This window comes from Mustela nivalis (assembly GCF_964662115.1).
Source record: "Mustela nivalis genome assembly, chromosome: X".
Classification (NCBI taxonomy): domain Eukaryota; kingdom Metazoa; phylum Chordata; class Mammalia; order Carnivora; family Mustelidae; genus Mustela; species Mustela nivalis.
In genome coordinates this window covers 38355299-38374132 of record NC_139040.1, presented here as the reverse complement: position 1 = coordinate 38374132, position 18834 = coordinate 38355299, and the positions used below count along the sequence as shown (strand labels likewise).

General features: G+C 35.6%; 1 protein-coding gene across 1 annotated transcript in view; it reads left to right on the top strand.

Annotated features, from left to right (window-relative positions):
- COL4A5 (collagen type IV alpha 5 chain) overlaps positions 1-18834 on the top strand; it is a 240844-nt gene that overhangs the window by 112115 nt on the left and 109895 nt on the right. The window contains exons 4-9 of the mRNA XM_082717352.1: positions 5757-5801; positions 12372-12416; positions 12531-12593; positions 15378-15431; positions 15762-15788; positions 17835-17915. Of these exons, the coding sequence (XP_082573478.1) occupies positions 5757-5801; positions 12372-12416; positions 12531-12593; positions 15378-15431; positions 15762-15788; positions 17835-17915 (315 nt within the window). The remainder of the gene's footprint in view (positions 1-5756; positions 5802-12371; positions 12417-12530; positions 12594-15377; positions 15432-15761; positions 15789-17834; positions 17916-18834) is intronic.

Genomic DNA, 18834 nt, shown 5'->3' with positions numbered 1-18834 from the left:
GCTAAAAAGTTCCGTGTTTAGAGAAATGTCCATTTGTTATATTCAGTGGCACAGCAGTAAGGTATTTATCTATGGAATTGAATGGTGGGTGACATACTCAGCGGTTTATCCAATTCAGACTGGTGACAGTTTCCTGGGACAGGTATAGCAGTGAATTTGGTGAGGTAGAAGTCACATAGGCTATTCTGTGGGAGAGAGAGATGAGAGGATAGATCCATATAGCCTTTCTGACCTGTACCCAGGCTCATGGATCCAAAGGTGCCGTTGTCCTATCCCCACTGACTGCAACACAGGTAGTCGCTCCTTTACCATTAGTGAGGATAGCGTCTTATGTGCACTTTAAGATAGGGAATAGGGGGCGCCTGTGTGGCTCAGTGGTTAAGCCGCTGCCTTCGGCTCAGGTCATGATCTCAGGGTCCTGGGATCGGGTCCCGCATCGAGCTCTCTGCTCAGCAGGGAGCTTGCTTCCCTCTCTCTCTCTCTCTGGCTGCCTCTCTCTCTACTTGTGATTTCTCTCTGTCAAATAAATAAATCTTTAAACAAGAAAAAAAAGGAAAAAAAAAGATAGGGAATGGGAAGAGAGCATAGCGAATATTAAGATTCGGAGAAGTTCCTGGGTTTTCTAAAAACAGTTCTTTCGGTTGATGGTCCTTTACCTTCTGTATTAGGTAGACTGGTGAACTCACAATGAAAAGGGCAGTTCTGTTCATTTGCCTAGAAAGGAAAAGTAGTCTAAAAACCTTTTTTTTCCTAATCTTATTTCACATAATAGTGGTACATTATGTTACTAGAGTATTGAGATGAAATGGATACTCATCAGGTAGTCTTTCCAATAAAGGAGGAAATTAATTTAAATACATAAGTACTTTTAAACACTTAACTATATCAGAGCATAGATTGGGTGTGTGTGCTTGGGCATGACCTCTGAGGAGGTGACAGTACATCATGGTAGTTTTGTTAGATTCAAGAGCAGAAGGGACCTGTGCTGAATTTCCTGAGTGGAACTTTATGTATGTGAAGGAAAAAGCAAGACTCTAAATGACTGCATAGAAGTTAAGAAGATGGGACATTTAACAAAATTTCTTAGGGCTAATGAAGTGTAAAAACAGCAGAATGTTTCTTGTGTACCCAGGAGTGGCACAGAAATAGCAGAGAGATCTGAAAGAGTCAAGTGGTTGGAACTGAGCACCAAGTCAGCAGTAATCCATACATACTACTAGTGTGGGACATCTCAGTAATTCCAGCTGGGATGGGGACTGTCCCACCCTTCAACAACTTGGAGCTCCCTACTTTCTCCATAATTTAGGCACAGCATTACAAAAATGAGGTGGGGACTTTAATCAACTGAGGTTAAATTTCAGTCATGTTAGTGAAGTGTGTGCTTTGAAATAGAAATTAAGCTGAACCATAGAAAAATGAAGTGACATTTCTTGCACCTGAGTTTGCCCAGGAATAGGGGCTAAGTTTCTTGTGTACCATGCTAATTGAGAGGTAGCACTTTTAATAAAGATTTGTGGCAGCTTAAAAAAAGTTAACTACATCCGAATCCCTTTGAAATAGTGTAGCATTAACTAGAACTATTGTACAATAGTATGATAATTTTTTAAAGGTGTGGTGGTATGCATTTTAGATTTAGAAAGTAGTCCAGTATTTTACTGTGATTCCATTTTAATATCTGTGTAATGAGAAAGCTATACTGCTTTCCAAACTTTTGGTATTCTAAATTTGAAACACTTTGTGACTCTACCACCAGTATGACTTCATGCTTCCCAGCATAGCTGAATTTATACTTGTTATGTGATTCAGTGTTCTAGTATGTGCATATATATATTAACATATATGCCCAGTCAAAAATTTCATAGGATTGTTCTTTAATCTTTATATCTTATATATGAAAGTAAAGATATATTAAACAAATACATAATTAGGAATGTATAGATATAATTTTCCAAAGGATTTCTGTATTCTTAAAAATAAAATTTAATAAATTTTTGATAGATAATATATTCAGTTTATTGAAAATAAATTAACATAAATTAAGAAAGTACATAATGAAAAATATTTCTTTTCCACCTATGAACATTAGCCACTGAGTTTTACATATCCCTAATAGGTACCAATTTCTAATACTTTCTTGTGAATATATTCAGTGGTTTTTATGGATATGCATATAGATACAAATATATACATGCACACACATGCTCATATACACACAGACACACTTTTACCTCCCTTTGTTTATAAAGTGGTAGCATAATCAACATGTTTGACCTTTGTTTTTCATGTAAAGCACATTGTAGATACCTCATATCAGTATACACAGAACCTTCTCATTATCTTTTATAACTGCATTATATTCCATTGTGTATGTAAACCATAATTTTTTAAGCCAGTCCACTATTGATGATCAGTTAGATAATTTTCAGGTTTTTTTCTTCTACAAACAGTGCTACTAAGATGTACAATTTTAATACACTTCCTTTCCCCCATGAGGGGTTATCTCTTTACTAGAAATGATATTGCTAGCTCAGAGGGCTATTTATGTATTTTTGTATTTTTATGGATACTGCCAAATTGCCCCACAAGAAGTTGTATGATTTATCCTTGGCTCAGCAATATACAAGAAGAGCAGTTTCCTTATACCTTATACCTTATACCTACCTGTATCATGAAATTTGGCTTTTTGTCAATCAGATAGATTAAAAATGAATGGTCTTTCAATGCTTTTAGTTTGTATTTCTCTTACTAAGAGTGAGATTAAGCTTTTTTCATAGGTCAAAGAATCAGTTGTGTTTTCTGTGAACTGTCTTCTATGACCTTTCATTTGCCCATTTTTCTATAGCATTCTTGGGGGATTTATGTGTTAATGAACTATTTATATATTAGGGTGATTACCTTTTGTCCGTGTTGTGAGTTGCAGTTATTTCCCCTAGTTTGTCATGTCTTTGCTGAGTATGTGCCTGTGTTTGTGCATGTGTGTGTGTATTTATGTGTCTCTGTGCGTTTCTCAGGGGTCCTTTGCAGCTTTTGGATTTGAGTAGGAAATGCCTTTCCCACTGAAAGATTATAAAATAATTTTCCCATTTTTTTCTTCTAGTATTTTAATAGTTTGATTTCTTCATGTAAATATCTATTTCTAATTCATTCTTGTGTATGGTTTGTTATATAGGTTCCACCTATATTTATTTTCCAGATGTCCTCACAAATGTATCCCAGTGTAAATTTCCCCATTGATTTGCAGTGCGGCTTTCAGTATAAACCAAATTCACATGAATATATGGACTTGTTTTTAGACGTTCCATACTCTTTCAATGATACACTTTTTCAAATATCAGAACAAAACTATTTTAATTATTGATGTATTATGCTGTATTTTTGTATCTGACAGGGCCAGTTTCCCCTTAATGTTCGTTTTTCTTTTTCCAGAATGTTCCTCAGTGTCCTTGCTTGTTTATTTTTCCATATAAACTTTAGAGTTGCCTTATTCAGTTTGGAAAAAAAAAAACCTCATGTTATTTCTATTTTTATTGTGTCACATTTTAACTAAATTTGTTGAGAATTGACCATTTTTTTATGTTGACTCCTATTATCCAAGAACATGGTATGTCTTTCCATTTATTTTCATCTTCCTTTTTGAACTTCAGAAATGTTTTAAGCTTTTCTTCTTATGAATCTTGTACATTTCCTATTAAGATTGTTTCTAAATATTTTACCTCTTTTTGCTATTATAAATTGCATATTTTCTTCCATTAGGTTTTCTAACTGGTAGTTAATATTTAAGAAAGCTATTTGTTTTCTCATATTAATTTTATATACAGTCACATAGTTATCTTTCTGAATTACCTTACTGATTATAGTAGTTTTTCATGTAATTTTCTTTGCTTTCCTTGCATGCAATCATATTATTTGCAAATAGTGGTAGTTTTGCCTCATCCTTTCCAATTTTTATACCTCTGTTTTCCTCTTATTTAACCAGGTTGGTTAGGACAACCAGCACATTATTAAGGAATCTTTGTCTTATTTCTGCCCTTAGTGGAAAGACGCAAAAAGATTCATTAAGCAAATAGCCTTCTGGTTGTTTTAAAATAGAATTAGATTTACTTTAATCTCCTTAGAGATGCATCTGTTGTGGAAAGAGTTGATTATTAAACTTTCTAAAAAGCAAGGTATAGTAGGCAGAATAACATCTACCCCCTAATGATGTCCATGATGTAATCCCCAGGACTTGTGAATATGTTAGGTTTTAGAGACAAGCAAAATTAAGATTGCAGATAGAATTAAATCTTTTATTCAGCTGGTCTTAAAGAAATTATTCTGGATTATCTGGGTAGTGCCACTATAATCACAAGGGTCCTTTAAATGTGGAAGAGGGAGGCAGAATAGTCAGTGTCAGATTGATACAATGTTAGAAAGATTCATTCAACCATTGCTGACTTTGAAGATTGAGGAGGGCCATGAGTTGAGAAATGCTGGCTGCTCTAGAAGCTGGAAAAAAGGAAATGGATTCTCCTCCTAGAACCTCCAAAAAACAACAGGGTTCTGCCACAGAGACCACTGCCATACTTCTGACTTCCAGAACTCTAAGGTTGTATTGTTTTAAGCCACTAAGTTTGTAGTAATTTATAACAGTAGCATAAGAAACTATGGAAGCCCCACATAAAACATAGAAATAGAACTGCGCTGTTGGAAGGAGGTCTGTGATGTGGGCTTCAAGGAACCTCCAGTGGAACCTCTAAGGTTATGAGTTGTGTAATTCAGAAACCGCTTGTGTAAAGCAAGATGTCCCAGGTTAATAAAACCTATCTAAAGCCTCAGGTGGTGGCCCACTAGCTGCATACTCCACTAAAATTCTCATCTTTTGGAGTAGAATTGGGTTTTCTTTATCCCATTAAAAAAACTAGTTAATAAAAACTTAATGAAGCAAAACTTAAAATTCTCAGCAATGCAATTGTAATTTAGAAATGGGTACATAGATTAACACAGAGGTGGGCAGACCTCTTTTTCATGGAGTCTACAGAAGAAATTTAGAAAGTCTATGGTTCTTTCTTTCCTGAGCTCTGCCAGTAGAAAGTGCCTTATAAAACAAAGCAAGGGTTTAAAATGGCAGACTCGAGAGCAGCACATATTTGAGCTCAGAAATGATGCTATTTGGGGCACCTGGGTGGCTCAGTCATTGTCTGCCTCTGGCTCAGGTCATGATCCCAGGGTCCTGGAATTGAGCCCAGCATCAAGCCCCACATCAGGCTCCCTCTTCCGCGAGCTTGCTTCTCTATCTTCCACTCCCTCTGCCTGTGCTTCCCCTGCCATGTGTGTGCCCTCTCTGTCAAGGAAATAAATAAAATCTTAAAAAAGAAAAGAAATGATACTCTTTATTACCAGCATGGCAAGAAGATTGGCACAATATAGAAACTGCCCAGATTTTCAGCTTGTATTTGGGTTATGCATGAATGATTTGAGGCGTATCAGTACCACTATTTCATCTTCGTTTTGTATGATTTTCAGGGTTCACTTTACAGATAAAAAGTTTCTGCTACATGTCAGCAGTTTTCTTCTCAATAAGTGAAGACCTTTTTTTTTTTTTTAATAACTTACCTCAGTGCTTTCAGTATCAATGATAAATGCTTCTTTCTTAGGTATATAAGTTTCTCACTTTCACAAAGATTCACAAAAATTTAAGTCTCATCGTTATAATGTAAAATTAGTTATTTGAGGGCTATTTTTGGAGGAACAAGAACTAAATATATTGTGTTTTTCAGGGTGATGATGGAATTCCAGGGCCACCAGGACCAAAAGGAATCAGAGTAAGTGATATTTGCTGTATATCAAAAGTTTCGCTGGTCAAAACAGAGAAAAAGCAAATGAAGTATTGTGAGACAACTGAAAAAGACTAATATTAAAATGAAAAAATAGAAATATAGTCTTTAAAAAGTTAAATGTAAGACTTGGTATATGTCTACAATTAGCCTTTCTTTAGTATTTTGGTAGTTATCTATGTATCCAGATGTCTGCTTAAACTAATGTAAGATTTTAAATTAGTTTATGGATAAGAAATACAAAAGTGATAAATTCTAATAGTTCATCAGTTTATTAAAAACATGTATCCTACATTAAACCAGAACTTCCCAACCATGTGATCTCAGTCCTCTGGGTTCAGGTTGAGTACCCTTCCTTGTGTACCATATACAAATATAATTTTCTTTGTTATCTTGAAGAGAGTCAGTTTGGGAAGCTCTAATTTAAATCACTGGGTTAAAAAGTAACTACTTTGGAAGTATACAACATTTTCTCAATTCTAAGATGTATAATTTTTCGTGTTAATGTTCTGAAAACCAGGATTTGTCTCAAAATAGAAGTGCATATTTAAGTGATTTTTCTGAAAAGCTTTTAGGTTGACATATATCTTTCATTGTGTTTCAGAATTGGGGGAATCTAGTTTAAAAATAGTCCTGGCTTTTGGAAAACCGTATTTAACTTTTCTGAGCCTCAGTTTCTTCATTTGTTAAATTAGAGAGTTAAACAATACAATCTCCAAGGTGCTTTTTAGCTCCAAAATTCTGTGTTCATAGATTGACAAGGCCCTTTAATACAAGTATAAAGTACATGGGTGATGACATAACATATTTATTTATGTGACAAAGAAAGTTAAACATTCTGATCCCTTAATCTCCAGAAATTGAGTAGCTGTACAAATTTTACATAAACATTAAAAACATTCTGTTTGCTGTATACTTCTTGACAACATATAGTTTGTTGTGCTACTCATGCCTGGTGTTTTTTACGGAACTGGATAAACAGGAAAGAAACTCAAAACCTTGTCCATTCTTTGAATTACTATTTGAAAGTACCTGAGTAGTCTGTGTCCCTCAACTAGAACTTCAGAAGTACATAGGAATAGGTAACCCGATAGTTCCTCATCCTTGCCTCTCAGCCCATAGGCAATCTTGACATCCAAAATTTGAAAGACTTATTATGGAAAATTTTAAGCATACCCAAATGTACAGAGAATATAGTACAGTGAACCCCATGTGCCCATCAGTCAGCTTTAAAAGTTAGCAACATTTTGACAAGTTTGTTTCATCTATATCCCACCACTATTTTGGGGGAGTATTTTTAGGTAAATCCCACATATCATTCATTCCACCAATGAATACTTCAGTATGTCTACTGATAGCCACATGACCAGTATACCATTATTACACCTCAAAAAAGTAGCAGTAATTTTTCAAATATACTTTAAAATGCAGTCCTTATTAAGATTTCTATGGTAGATGTCCTTTAACAGTCCTTATTAAGATTTCTATGGTAGATGTCCTTTAACAGTAGGTTTGTTCAAACCAGGATCCAATCAAGTTCCACATACTGTATTTGGTTGCTGTGTGTCTTAAGCCTCTTTTATTATGCTATTGGAGAAACTGGGTCATTTGTATTATACTTCATTCTACGTTCTGGATATGACTATTTCTTCATGAAGTCATTTATTTCTTTTTATATATTTTTAAGATTGTATTTATTTGAGAGATTTGAGAGTGAATGAGTGAAAGAGAGAGAGTGCATGTGCATGAGTGGGGAGGTGCGGGGGGCAGAAGGAGAGGGAGAAGCAGACTCCCCGCTGAGCAGGTAAGGGGATGCTGGATTCTATCCCAGGACTTTGGGATAATGACTTGAGCCGAAGGCAGATGCGCAACTGGCTGAACCACCCAGGCACCCCCAAGATGTCGTTTTAATTGTTCGTCTGCCCCCATATTTCATGCAGACTGGAGGTTACCTTATAAGAGGTACTAGAGAACTTTCTGGGGATATAGAAAGATCTGTGTACTTAAGATTTGTATATTATACTATACATAAATTATACTGCAAAATATGAAAGAAAATAGAAAAAGAATACTATATACATAGTGCTGCATACTTACTAATGAATTACATCTTATGGCACAAACATCTGTTATCCCACTTTTTTGATGTTGGGCTTGATCAGTCGTCTCAGGTATATGAGCCTGATTTTGCCATCGGAATTTCCCCATCAACTTTCATCTAATGGTTTAGTATTTATTGGTGACCATTGCCTAGATCCATGGTAGTGAGATAGTACACCAGCAACTTTGAGTGATGGTCGGGAAGGTTTTAAGAATTTGTTATCATTATAAACACATGGAATTTATGGGACCAGTCACATACTCATTATTCTTTTTGAAGCCAAATTATCCTATCTTTGGCTTGTGAGAATCCCTTTAAGTTGGCCCCTGTCCTGTGTCCTTTTGAAAAAAAAATATTGATTGTTGATAACTTCCTTGCTTTTTGATACAGGACTCCTCAGGCTCATTTTGTACATTTCCTTTCCAGTTCTGAAATTGGCCATGTATCTGATTCTAGGCTCTTTCTAGTAAAAAATACGATTTAGATACCATAGTCTAATGTTAGGGGTTTTCTTTGCTATGGGTAGTCAGTTATTTTGGTGTCTTTTCAGTTGACAGAATTAAGAAAAAGTATTTTCTAAAGAGAAAAAATATCATGAGTTTATATTATTACTTCCAATTGAAAAGAGTTCGTATACTTTCTCTTTCCCCTGCCACCTTCCCCTCCCTTTGGTGAAAATCTTGATTCCTAATAACATTAATATAATTTATTATTTTCTTTATCCTACAATATAACTATGATACCTTCAAAATAACAATTTGCAAGTGAACAAAATAACGATTTCAATTTTAGTTGTAATGATAGAATTCTTAAGTGCCATTATTCTTTGCTGTTCTTTTTTCCTCTTTGAATTGGCTGGTTTCACTAATAAAGTACAGGTGAAATATCTGTTTTAAAGGTACTTGAAGTAATTTTTTTCTTTGCATGGTTTATGTCAACAACCAGATATATATTAAGTTCATTGGTTCCAGTTTGGAAGGCAGCTATGCTCACCACTATACCACCAATGCTGCACACCATTGGTTCCAGTTTGTTTTCACTTTTTAATAGTTTTCTCTTTTTGCCTCTTCTTACTTGTTATTTTTAATTATTTAAAATATTTACATTGCTTTCTAATAATGGTATAGTCAGAGATGCTACCTATTCTTGCCATCCCCCCATTGTTTTTCCCCTTGCCTCTACCTTTTTCCCATTATACGTAATTTTTTTAAAATTTTTTATTTTTTAAATTTCTTTTCAGTGTACCAGAATTCATGGTTTATGCACTACATTCAGTGCTCCATGCAATATGTGCCCTTCATAATACCCAACATCAGGCTCACCTACCTTCCCACCCCCAGACCATTCAAAACCCTCATATTATTTTTCAGATTCAGTAGTCTCTCATGTTTCATGTCCCCCTCCAATTTCCCTCAACTCCCTTCTGCTCTCCATCTCCGCATGTCCTCCGTGTTATTTCTTATGCTCCAGAAATAAGTGAAACCATATGATAATTGACTCTCTGCTTGACTTCTTTCACTCAGCATAATCTCTTCTAGTCCCGTCCATGTTGATACAAAAGTTGGGTATTCATCCTTTCTGATGGAGGCATAATACTCCATAGTGTATATGGACCACATCTTCCTTATCCAGTCGTCCGTTGAAGGGCATCTTGGTTCTTTCCACAGTTTGGCGACTGTGGCCATTGCTGCTATGAACATTGGGGTACAGATGGCCCTTCTTTTCACTACATCTGTATCTTTGACATGAACAGACACTTCTCCAATGAAGACATGCAAATGGATATCAGACACATGAAAAAATGTTCATCATCATGTCTCCAAGGGCAAAGGAAACAAAAGCGAAAATGAACTTTTGGGACTTCATCAAAATCAAAAGCTTTTGCACAGCCAAGGAAACAGTCAAGAAAACAAAGAGGCAACCCACGGAATGGGAGAAGATATTTGCAAATGACAGTACAGACAAAAGGTTGATATCCAGGATCTATAAAGAACTCCTCAAACTCAACACACACAAAACAGACAATCATATCAAAAAATGGGCAGAAGATATGAACAGACACTTCTCCAATGAAGACATACAAATAGCTATCAGACACATGAAAAAATGTTCATCATCACTATCCATCAGGGAGATTCAAATTAAAACCACATTGAGATATCACCTTACACCAGTTAGAATGGCCAAAATTAGGAAGACAGGAAACAACATGTGTTGGAGGGGATGTGGAGAAAAGGGAACCCTCTTCCACTGTTGGTGGGAATGCAAGTTGGTGCAGCCTCTTTGGAGAACAGTGTGGAGATTCCTCAAGAAATTAAAAATAGACCTTCCCTATGACCCTGCAATTGCAATCCTGGGTATTTACCCCCAAAATACAGATGTCGTGAAAAGATGGGCCATCTGTACCCCAATGTTTATAGCAGCAATGGCCACGGTCGCCAAACTATGGAAAAAACCAAGATGCCCTTCAACGGACTAATGGGTAAGGAAGATGTGGCCCATATACACTATGGAGTATTATGCCTCCATCAGAAAGGACGAATACCCAACTTTTGTAGCAACATGGATGGGACTGGAAGAGATTATGCTGAGTGAAATAAGTCAAGCAGAGAGAGTTAATTATCATATGGTTTCACTTATTTGTGGAGCATAACAAAAAGCATGGAGGACATGGTGAGATAGAGAGGAGAAGGGAGTTGGGAGAAATTGGAAGGGGAGATGAACCATGAGAGAATATGGACTCTGAAAAACAATCTGAAGGTTTTGAAGGGGCGGGGGGTGGGAGGTCGGGGTACCAGGTGGTGGGTATTATGAAGGGCACGGATTGCATGGAGCACTGGGTGTGGTGCAAAAATAATGAATACTGTTATGCTGAAAATAAAAAATAAATTTAAAAAAATGTTCATCATCACTAGCCATCAGGGAGATTCAAATCAAAACCACATTGAGATACCACCTTACACTAGTTAGAATGGCCAAAATTAACGAGACAGTAAACTATGTGTGTTGGAGAGGATGTGGAGAAAGGGTAACCCTCTTGTTGGTGGGAATGGAAGTTGGTGCAGCCACTTTGGAAAACAGTGTGGAGATTCCTTAAGAAATTAAAAATAGAGCTTCCCTATGACCCTGCAGTTGCACTACTGGGTATTTACCCCAAAGATAGATGTAGTTATTTTGATTATTTTTTGATTATCTTTTCACTGTTTAGTGTCTCCACCCTTCTTATAAAAGTGTTGCATATTATATATGCTACTTACACTTTGTTTCTTTTACTTAGCATCGTGTCCTGGAGATTACTACATATTTCAGTGCACAGAAATCTTTCTTATTTTTTTAAAGGGCTGCATAGGTTTACATTATGTGGATGTGCCATAATTTATTTCTCATGCCCCTATTGTTCCTAGTGTTTAGCGATAATTATGGTTATATGGTGATTTCTTTTAATTATTTTTATTAACATATAATGTATTACATGTTACAGGCTGTGTCCGTCAGGGGTACAGGTCTGTGAATCATCAGGCTTACACATTTCACAGCACTCACCATAGCCATTTCTCTCTCTCTCTCTCTCTGTCTTTTTTTTAAGATGTTATTTATTTATTTATTTATTTGAGAGGGAGGGAGAGAGACTAAGAGGGACAGAGAATGCATCCATGAGCAGGGGGAAGGAGAAGCAGACTCCCCAATGAGCAGGGAGCCCAACGTGGGGCTCAATCCCAGGACTTGAGGATCATGTCCTGAGCTAAAGGCAAATGCCCAACCTAGTAAGTCACCAAGGCACCCCTATGTCATATTTCTTAAACTTTAGTTATAACAATTCTGTAATCAGTAACCTTGAAATTGAGATTTTGTTTCATAATTTCTAGTGTACCTTTGGGATAGGTTCTTAGAAGTGGGTTGCTTGAAAAGGTAAAACTGTGTAATTTTGCTAGCTACTTCAAATTTCTCTCCATGATATTTGAATCCCATTAGCTGTGTGTAAGAGCACAGCTTTCACAGAGTCTCACCTACAAAGAATATTGCCAAACTTGTATTTTTGCCAATTCTGACAGGGAAATTTGAAGAATTTTTGGAGCGATCACACTGATGTTTGCAGGAGCAGATATATTTGCCACTTACCCATCCCTTGCTAAATTCAGTATTCATCACAAACCAGGGACAACCACTTTATCTTTTAGGAAAGACATTTATTCCATGAATTTGCCCACTCCTGCTAAGTGCAATGAAGACAATGGTCCCTCAAGTAGGAGTTTTTTCGATAGTTTCCAGGGAAGAGACTTTTAAATACATGTAGGAGGGTTTTTTTTTTTTCTTTATAGAAAGCGAGTGGTAATTTTCAATGAGACACATTTGTCCATTGCTATTCTAAATGTACTTTTTGTAACTCCCTTAGGTAGGATATAATTTTATTCTTACTGATTGTTTTTTTGGTTCAAGGAATTTCTTTCTTATTATAGGGTCCTCCTGGACTTCCTGGATTTCCAGGGACACCAGGTCTTCCTGTAAGTAGAATTTGGCTTTTTAATTGAAAATTCCTTCAAAAGTATTCTAAGAAATATTATATATTTCTTATATATAGTATATATTTCTAATATATATTATAACCCTTTTCAAAGGGAATGCCAGGCCATGATGGGGCCCCAGGACCTCAAGGTATCCCTGGATGCAATGGAACCAAGGTGAGATTTTTTTTTTTCAACTTAATCTTAGGCAATATGCTTGATAATAATAGATTTTAAAGTTTAAGGAAATCAGTATGAAGAATATTAGAGATATTTTAGCTTCATGTCTAAGACATATATAGGATATATTTTGTGTTAAAATTTTCAATATATTGAAAGATCAATAATTCTTTAGACATGGATAGTCAGCTGAGATATTACATTAGATTAAAGATTATTTACTGAATCCTATTTTGACTTTAGTGTAAAGTAGGATGAGAGTTAAAAAGGAATTAGGGTATATAAGTTTCAAATATTATGTTAGTTGTTAAGAGTAATACTTAATGAATGTCATTCATTACCTTTGCCTTTTTAAAACTAGGTACAATGTAAGATTTCAAAAGTTCATGTTTTTGAATTTTTTTACCTTGCCTAATAACTTAAGAAAAATCCTAAAAATCTACCTGTAATACAGGACATTAACTTTTACTATAAACTATTAGTATGAAAATGGAAACTCTTCTCCATCAGCTAAAATGATGAATTTAGTATTTAAAAAGAAAAATAAAACCTTACAAATGAAAAACATTTTTCCAACCCACTTTTATTACCTTTCATCAACTGTTTGAATTTATTATAAGATGATAGCAAGGATAAAAAATGAGAAAAATTTGCTTTTTTGACAGATTGTTTATTATAGCCTCTGTTCTTATTCCCTCACTTTTCTCATTTTCCTGTCTACTAATGCAATGTTTTTATTTTCTGTATATCCTTTTGGCATTTTCCATTCTGCACATGATATTCTGTGGAATTGTTTATGAAATATCCTCAATCCTTCTAACTTAGTGGCATGTGTCAGATGTTGTATTGGGGTACATATTTAAAATAACTTGAACAAACTCTTTTGTATTATGAAGACTGTATTTTGTGATAATTGTTGCAATATATACGTGAAGGCAATAAAATTATTTTTACCTCCAATATTGCTCCAGGTCACAGTGACCTTTGCCACCAACATTTTTGGGGGCTGGGGATTTGTGAGGCTTACATGAGTTTTTTTTTTTTTTTTGCCCATTTTTTTTCTTTTTTAATTTTTTATTTTTTATAAACATATATTTTTATCCCCAGGGGTACAGGTCTGTGAATCACCAGGTTCACACACTTCACAGCACTCACCAAAGCACATACCCTCCCCAATGTCCATAATCCCACCCACTTCTCCCAAACCCCCTCCCCCCAGCAACCTTCAGTTTGTTTTGTGAGATTAAGAGTCACTTATGGTTTGTCTCCCTCCCAATCCCATCTTGTTTCATTTATTCTTCTCCTACCCACTTAAGCCCCCATGTTGCATCACCAAGACAACTATCATATGATCTCCCTGATACGAGTTCTTTTTTTTTTAAATTAAATTTATTTATTTTCAGCATAACAGTATTCATTATTTTTTCACCACACCCAATGCTCCATGCAATCCATGCCCTCCCACCTGGTACCCCAACCTCCCACCCCCCACCCCTTCAAACCCCTCAGATTGTTTTTCAGAGTCCATAGTCTCTCATGATTTACCTCCCCTTCCAATTTCCCCCAACTCCCTCATTTCAGCTGGGGCAGCCTTACAGTGACAGGACTAACGTGGAGTAGTTTGCATGGAACATTGCTTTTAAAGTGGGTTACATTCTTGTGTCTATTCTGGTTATTTGTTTATTTGCCAGCATGCCTTGAGCAACAAAAAGACCACTAGCCAAAATTCTAAATTTGAAGACCAGTGTATCCACAATGCATATAGTCTACTATATGATGAAAGGGATCTTTTCTTTCTTTTTATAAAGCAGCACCTTAGCAGATCTCATGATTAGTTTATGCGTGAGGCCCCCTATTATGTGAGCAACAAATTTTTAAATTGAATTTATTATGTATACTTTCAGATTAATATTTTTAAATATTTCTTACTATGAAACTAATAGAATGAGCCCTAGAGATGGAATCAGAATATATGGGTTCTTTTGTTTTCTGTCTTCTAAACTTGATGTACAGGTCTCTGGGCCGGTTTTTTACATATGTAAAAAGTGATGGAGAGAGGAGTACTGGACAAAGTAACTCAAAGGCCCACAGCTGTAATAATCTTACTCTTTTAAGCCTTTGAGAAGGATGTGTCTAGGATTACTATAGCATGTAGACATTAGAAACGAGGTTGCATTGGGATTCTACAGCAATTTTACTTTTGTTTTCCAAACCAAGTGTCCATATTAGTACTTTACAATGGTGAGTGAGAAAAATCGGGTACCTAGAAAACATAATGACCTGCAATTGCCAGAACAATTGCTGTTATTGTCCTTTTAGTGATATTAATGGCATTCTTTCTTACCATCTTTTCCTCTTTACAAAAATAATTTGAAATAGCTTATAATAAAAGAAAAATGCGATAAGGCAGTTAAAATAAGAATCTATTTAATGCATGGGCAGGAAATTGAGATAAATCATTAACTATTAAATGTGATGATGGCCAGGAGTCTTTGGTGTGATCATCTCAAAATGGATTTGTCAGAAGGAAATGACTGGGGTAGAAGATTTTTTCTTTATTTCAGATTAGAATTGATGAGTAGGGATAAAAGTATCTTAGAAAGCTGAACTGATATGGACAGTTGATATTGAAGTAATTTGAAAGGGGAAAATAATAAGTTTTTGGCAACCTGGCATGTTTCAGAATGACTTTTACAGGAATCTTTTCAACAACTTATTGTTTATTGGTATAGTTATGCTTTGTTTCTTGTTCTTCCATACTCTATTATTTTTACCTCCTAGGGAGAACGTGGATTTCCAGGAAGTCCCGGTTTTCCTGGTTTACAGGGTCCTCCAGTAAGTTACACAATTTGAGATTATAATGAAGACAGGAATTGACAGAAGCAGAAGTGTAGAAAGTGAGCTCAGTCCATTCGTGTGGAGCATTGAAAACTAGTAAACTATAAAAAGATTCTTTTTAAAAAGGAGTTGGTAATACAGCTCTGTGCTGGATAAAAGCAAGGATTCTGTTGTATTTAATATAAATGTCATCTTTATGTATCCTAAGATACTGTTTACTTAGAATGACCCTACATCTATTTAATTGACTCTATTTGGAAAGCAGTGTGTTCTTTTGCTCGCACCCCTCTCATATATATAAAATAATCCTTATCTTTTTAATAATAGGGACCTCCTGGGATCCCAGGTATGAAGGTAAGCATCTCATACTAGGAAAGTAAACATTTTGAATAAGATATTTAGAAAGCTAATAATAATAATAATAATAATAATAATCAGATAATGTCTGACTTCTGCCTTAAAATAGATGTTTCTACAAATTTGTGTGGTTACCTACAAGCCCTCCTTAAGTAATCTCCTTTGTTCCATGGAAGTATCTTCTGTGTGTTGATACACGTGTAAATGTGTATATCAGACTCAATTTTCTTTTCTTCTTTTTAAAAAAAAAAAAGATTTTATTTGAGAGAGAGAAGGAGCATGAGCAGGGGTAGGGGCAGAGGGAAAGGGAAAAGCAGACTCACCTCTGAGCCCAACACCAGGCTTGGTCATAGTACCCCGGGATCATGACCTGAGCTGAAGGCAGACACTTAACTGAGCCAGCCAGGCACCCCTCGAGTTTCTTCTCTGATACTTTCAGTTCCCATCACATTTTGGTGCAGTTGACCATCTGCTCCCTCTAGAAATGCTCTTTTTCCCTGACTTCTGTGACACTATCCTTTCATGATATTTCTCCTATATCTCTTTGGTCATCACAGTCTGCTATAGGAGCTCATTCTATTCTATGTAGCAGGTATCAGGACACAGTTCTGACCCCCTTTTTCTCTTCTGTGCCTAGCAATATTGTTAAAACTCATGGTATTGTTTACTCTATAGCTACTGAATACCTACATTTATATCTCTAGACTTTTCTTATGCATTAGATGCATGTATTAAACTGCCTCCCTGACATCTCTACTCAGATATCTCTGAGACATTCAAATTAACATGTTCAAAGTTAACCCAGACCCCTGAAACCTGAAAGTTAGTATTTACATCTTCTACTCCTTCACACACCTCCTCATTCCATTCTACCACTAAATACTGTTAATTTTACCTATAAAATGTATCTTAAATTCATCTACTTGTCTCCCTCTTCAGTGCTACCACACTAACCATATTGTCTCATCTGGACTATTATAATAGCTTCTTCTTAATTAGTCTTTTTTTTTTCCACTACTATCCCTCACCTCACAGCTTGACTTATTCTAGATTAAATACTCAAGAATGACCTTTTAAAAACATAAACCAGTAATTTAATCTCACTGTTTATAAACTTTCAAGGGCTTCCCACTGCATCTGAGATACAGTCCATATTCTTTTTCAAGGCCTATAAGACCTGCATGATCTGGACCCTGCTTACATTTCCAGACTTGTCTTTAAACCACTTTTCCCTTGGCTCACTGATCACACTGGTCTGCATGAAGTCATTTGAATGTACCAAGCTCTTCATTTTTGGGGACCTTTGTAGATGCTACTTCAACTACCTAATATTCTTAACCCATTTTTACCTGGCTGACTCTTGATTATCCTTTAGATCTCAGCCTCCATGTTGCCTTCATGGATTGCTCTTTTTCAACTACCCAAACTAATTCTTCCACTATATCTTTTTTTAAATGAAATATATTTAATGTGTAACACTGTATAAATTTAAGGTATGTAACATGTTAATTTGATACATTTATATATTATGGTTGCCATTATAACAATAATTAGTGCCTCTATCATGTCACATAATTATCACTTCTTTTCAGTTCTCCACTTTCTTTATCATGTACCATGTTATTTTTCTCCATAGCCTTTAACTGAACCTTTTGTCGTCTTATTTACATGTTATGATCTGCATTTCAAAGCCAGTACATTGATATCACCATGAGGACAGAGGTCTTGTTTATCTCCTTCACTACTGAGTATTCAGAGCCTAACAGTCCTTGGAAAATAGTAATAATTAATAAATTATTAATTTTTTAGTGAATAAGTAACTGAAGGTACCACAGGCTTTTAATAAATCGGTTGTACTTCAGTGTATTATGGCTACTTCCCCATTTCCCTTTAAAAGGTAAATTTATTCATGTTAATTACTGAGATAGCCTAATCTTCAGAACATTTATATGACAGATTTAATTTTCAGATTTTTTTTTTGTGTGCTCTTGCCCATTTTCATGTGTCATAACTGTTACAACTTCCACTGATGATTTCTTTCAGGGAGAACCAGGCAGTATAATTATGTCATCACTGCCAGGACCAAAGGGTAATCCAGGATATCCAGGTCCTCCTGGAATACAAGTAAGTATCCAGTGATTTTCTTCTTTTCTTTATTAACTAAATCAGATCACAGTGTCACTTTTTTCCCTTCAGTCTTTAGTTCCCTCTATTTTAGTTATGGAAATTATCTGAAGTTTGATAGACATTGCATGTACCTCATACCTGAAAATAAAAGTAATCTGGACCAGGGAGAATTTTATAAAGGACTGCTTTGTTCTTTTATCTTTCTATCCAGTTTCCATGGAAATTTTTGTTTTGGGGTTTGGCAGCCGAAAGACGCTTCTGTATTCTTTTTCTTCTGCTGTGAGGATCAGTACGTGGTAGGAGTAGCCCTGATAACTATAAATGGTCTGATTAAAAATAAAAATTGTAGGACTCTCATTTAAGACATTAGAAGACATCATTTGTAACACTGTTAGTTATGTATAACATATGAACATATTTTGAAGGCTGAAGGAATAAAATTTATGCATGCTGAACATCAAGTATAATCTTTTATTTATTTATTTGACAGAAAGAGACACAGCAAGAGAGGGAACAGAAGTAGGGGGAATAGGAGAGAGAGAAGCAGGCTTCCCCTGGAGCAGGGAGCCCGACCTGCGGCTTGATCCCAGGACACTGGGATCATGACCTGAGCTGAAGGCAGATGCTCAGCAACTGAACCACCCAGGCGCCCCCATCAAGTATAATCTTAAGAAAAAAAGTTATGCTAGCCTATAGATAATATGCATAAAGAGAGCAATATCTTTTGGATATTTATAGATCAGGTAGTCAATTTCGTGAGGTTTATATTTCACAAAGATTGATCCCTTTGCCAAAAAATACCAGTACTTTCTAATATTTATTAGTGAGAAACAGTGTTGGGAATTTTTTCATTAACTGCCAACTTATTCCATGCTTGACAAAACCCATCCATGTACTCCTAAGTAGTATCAATCTT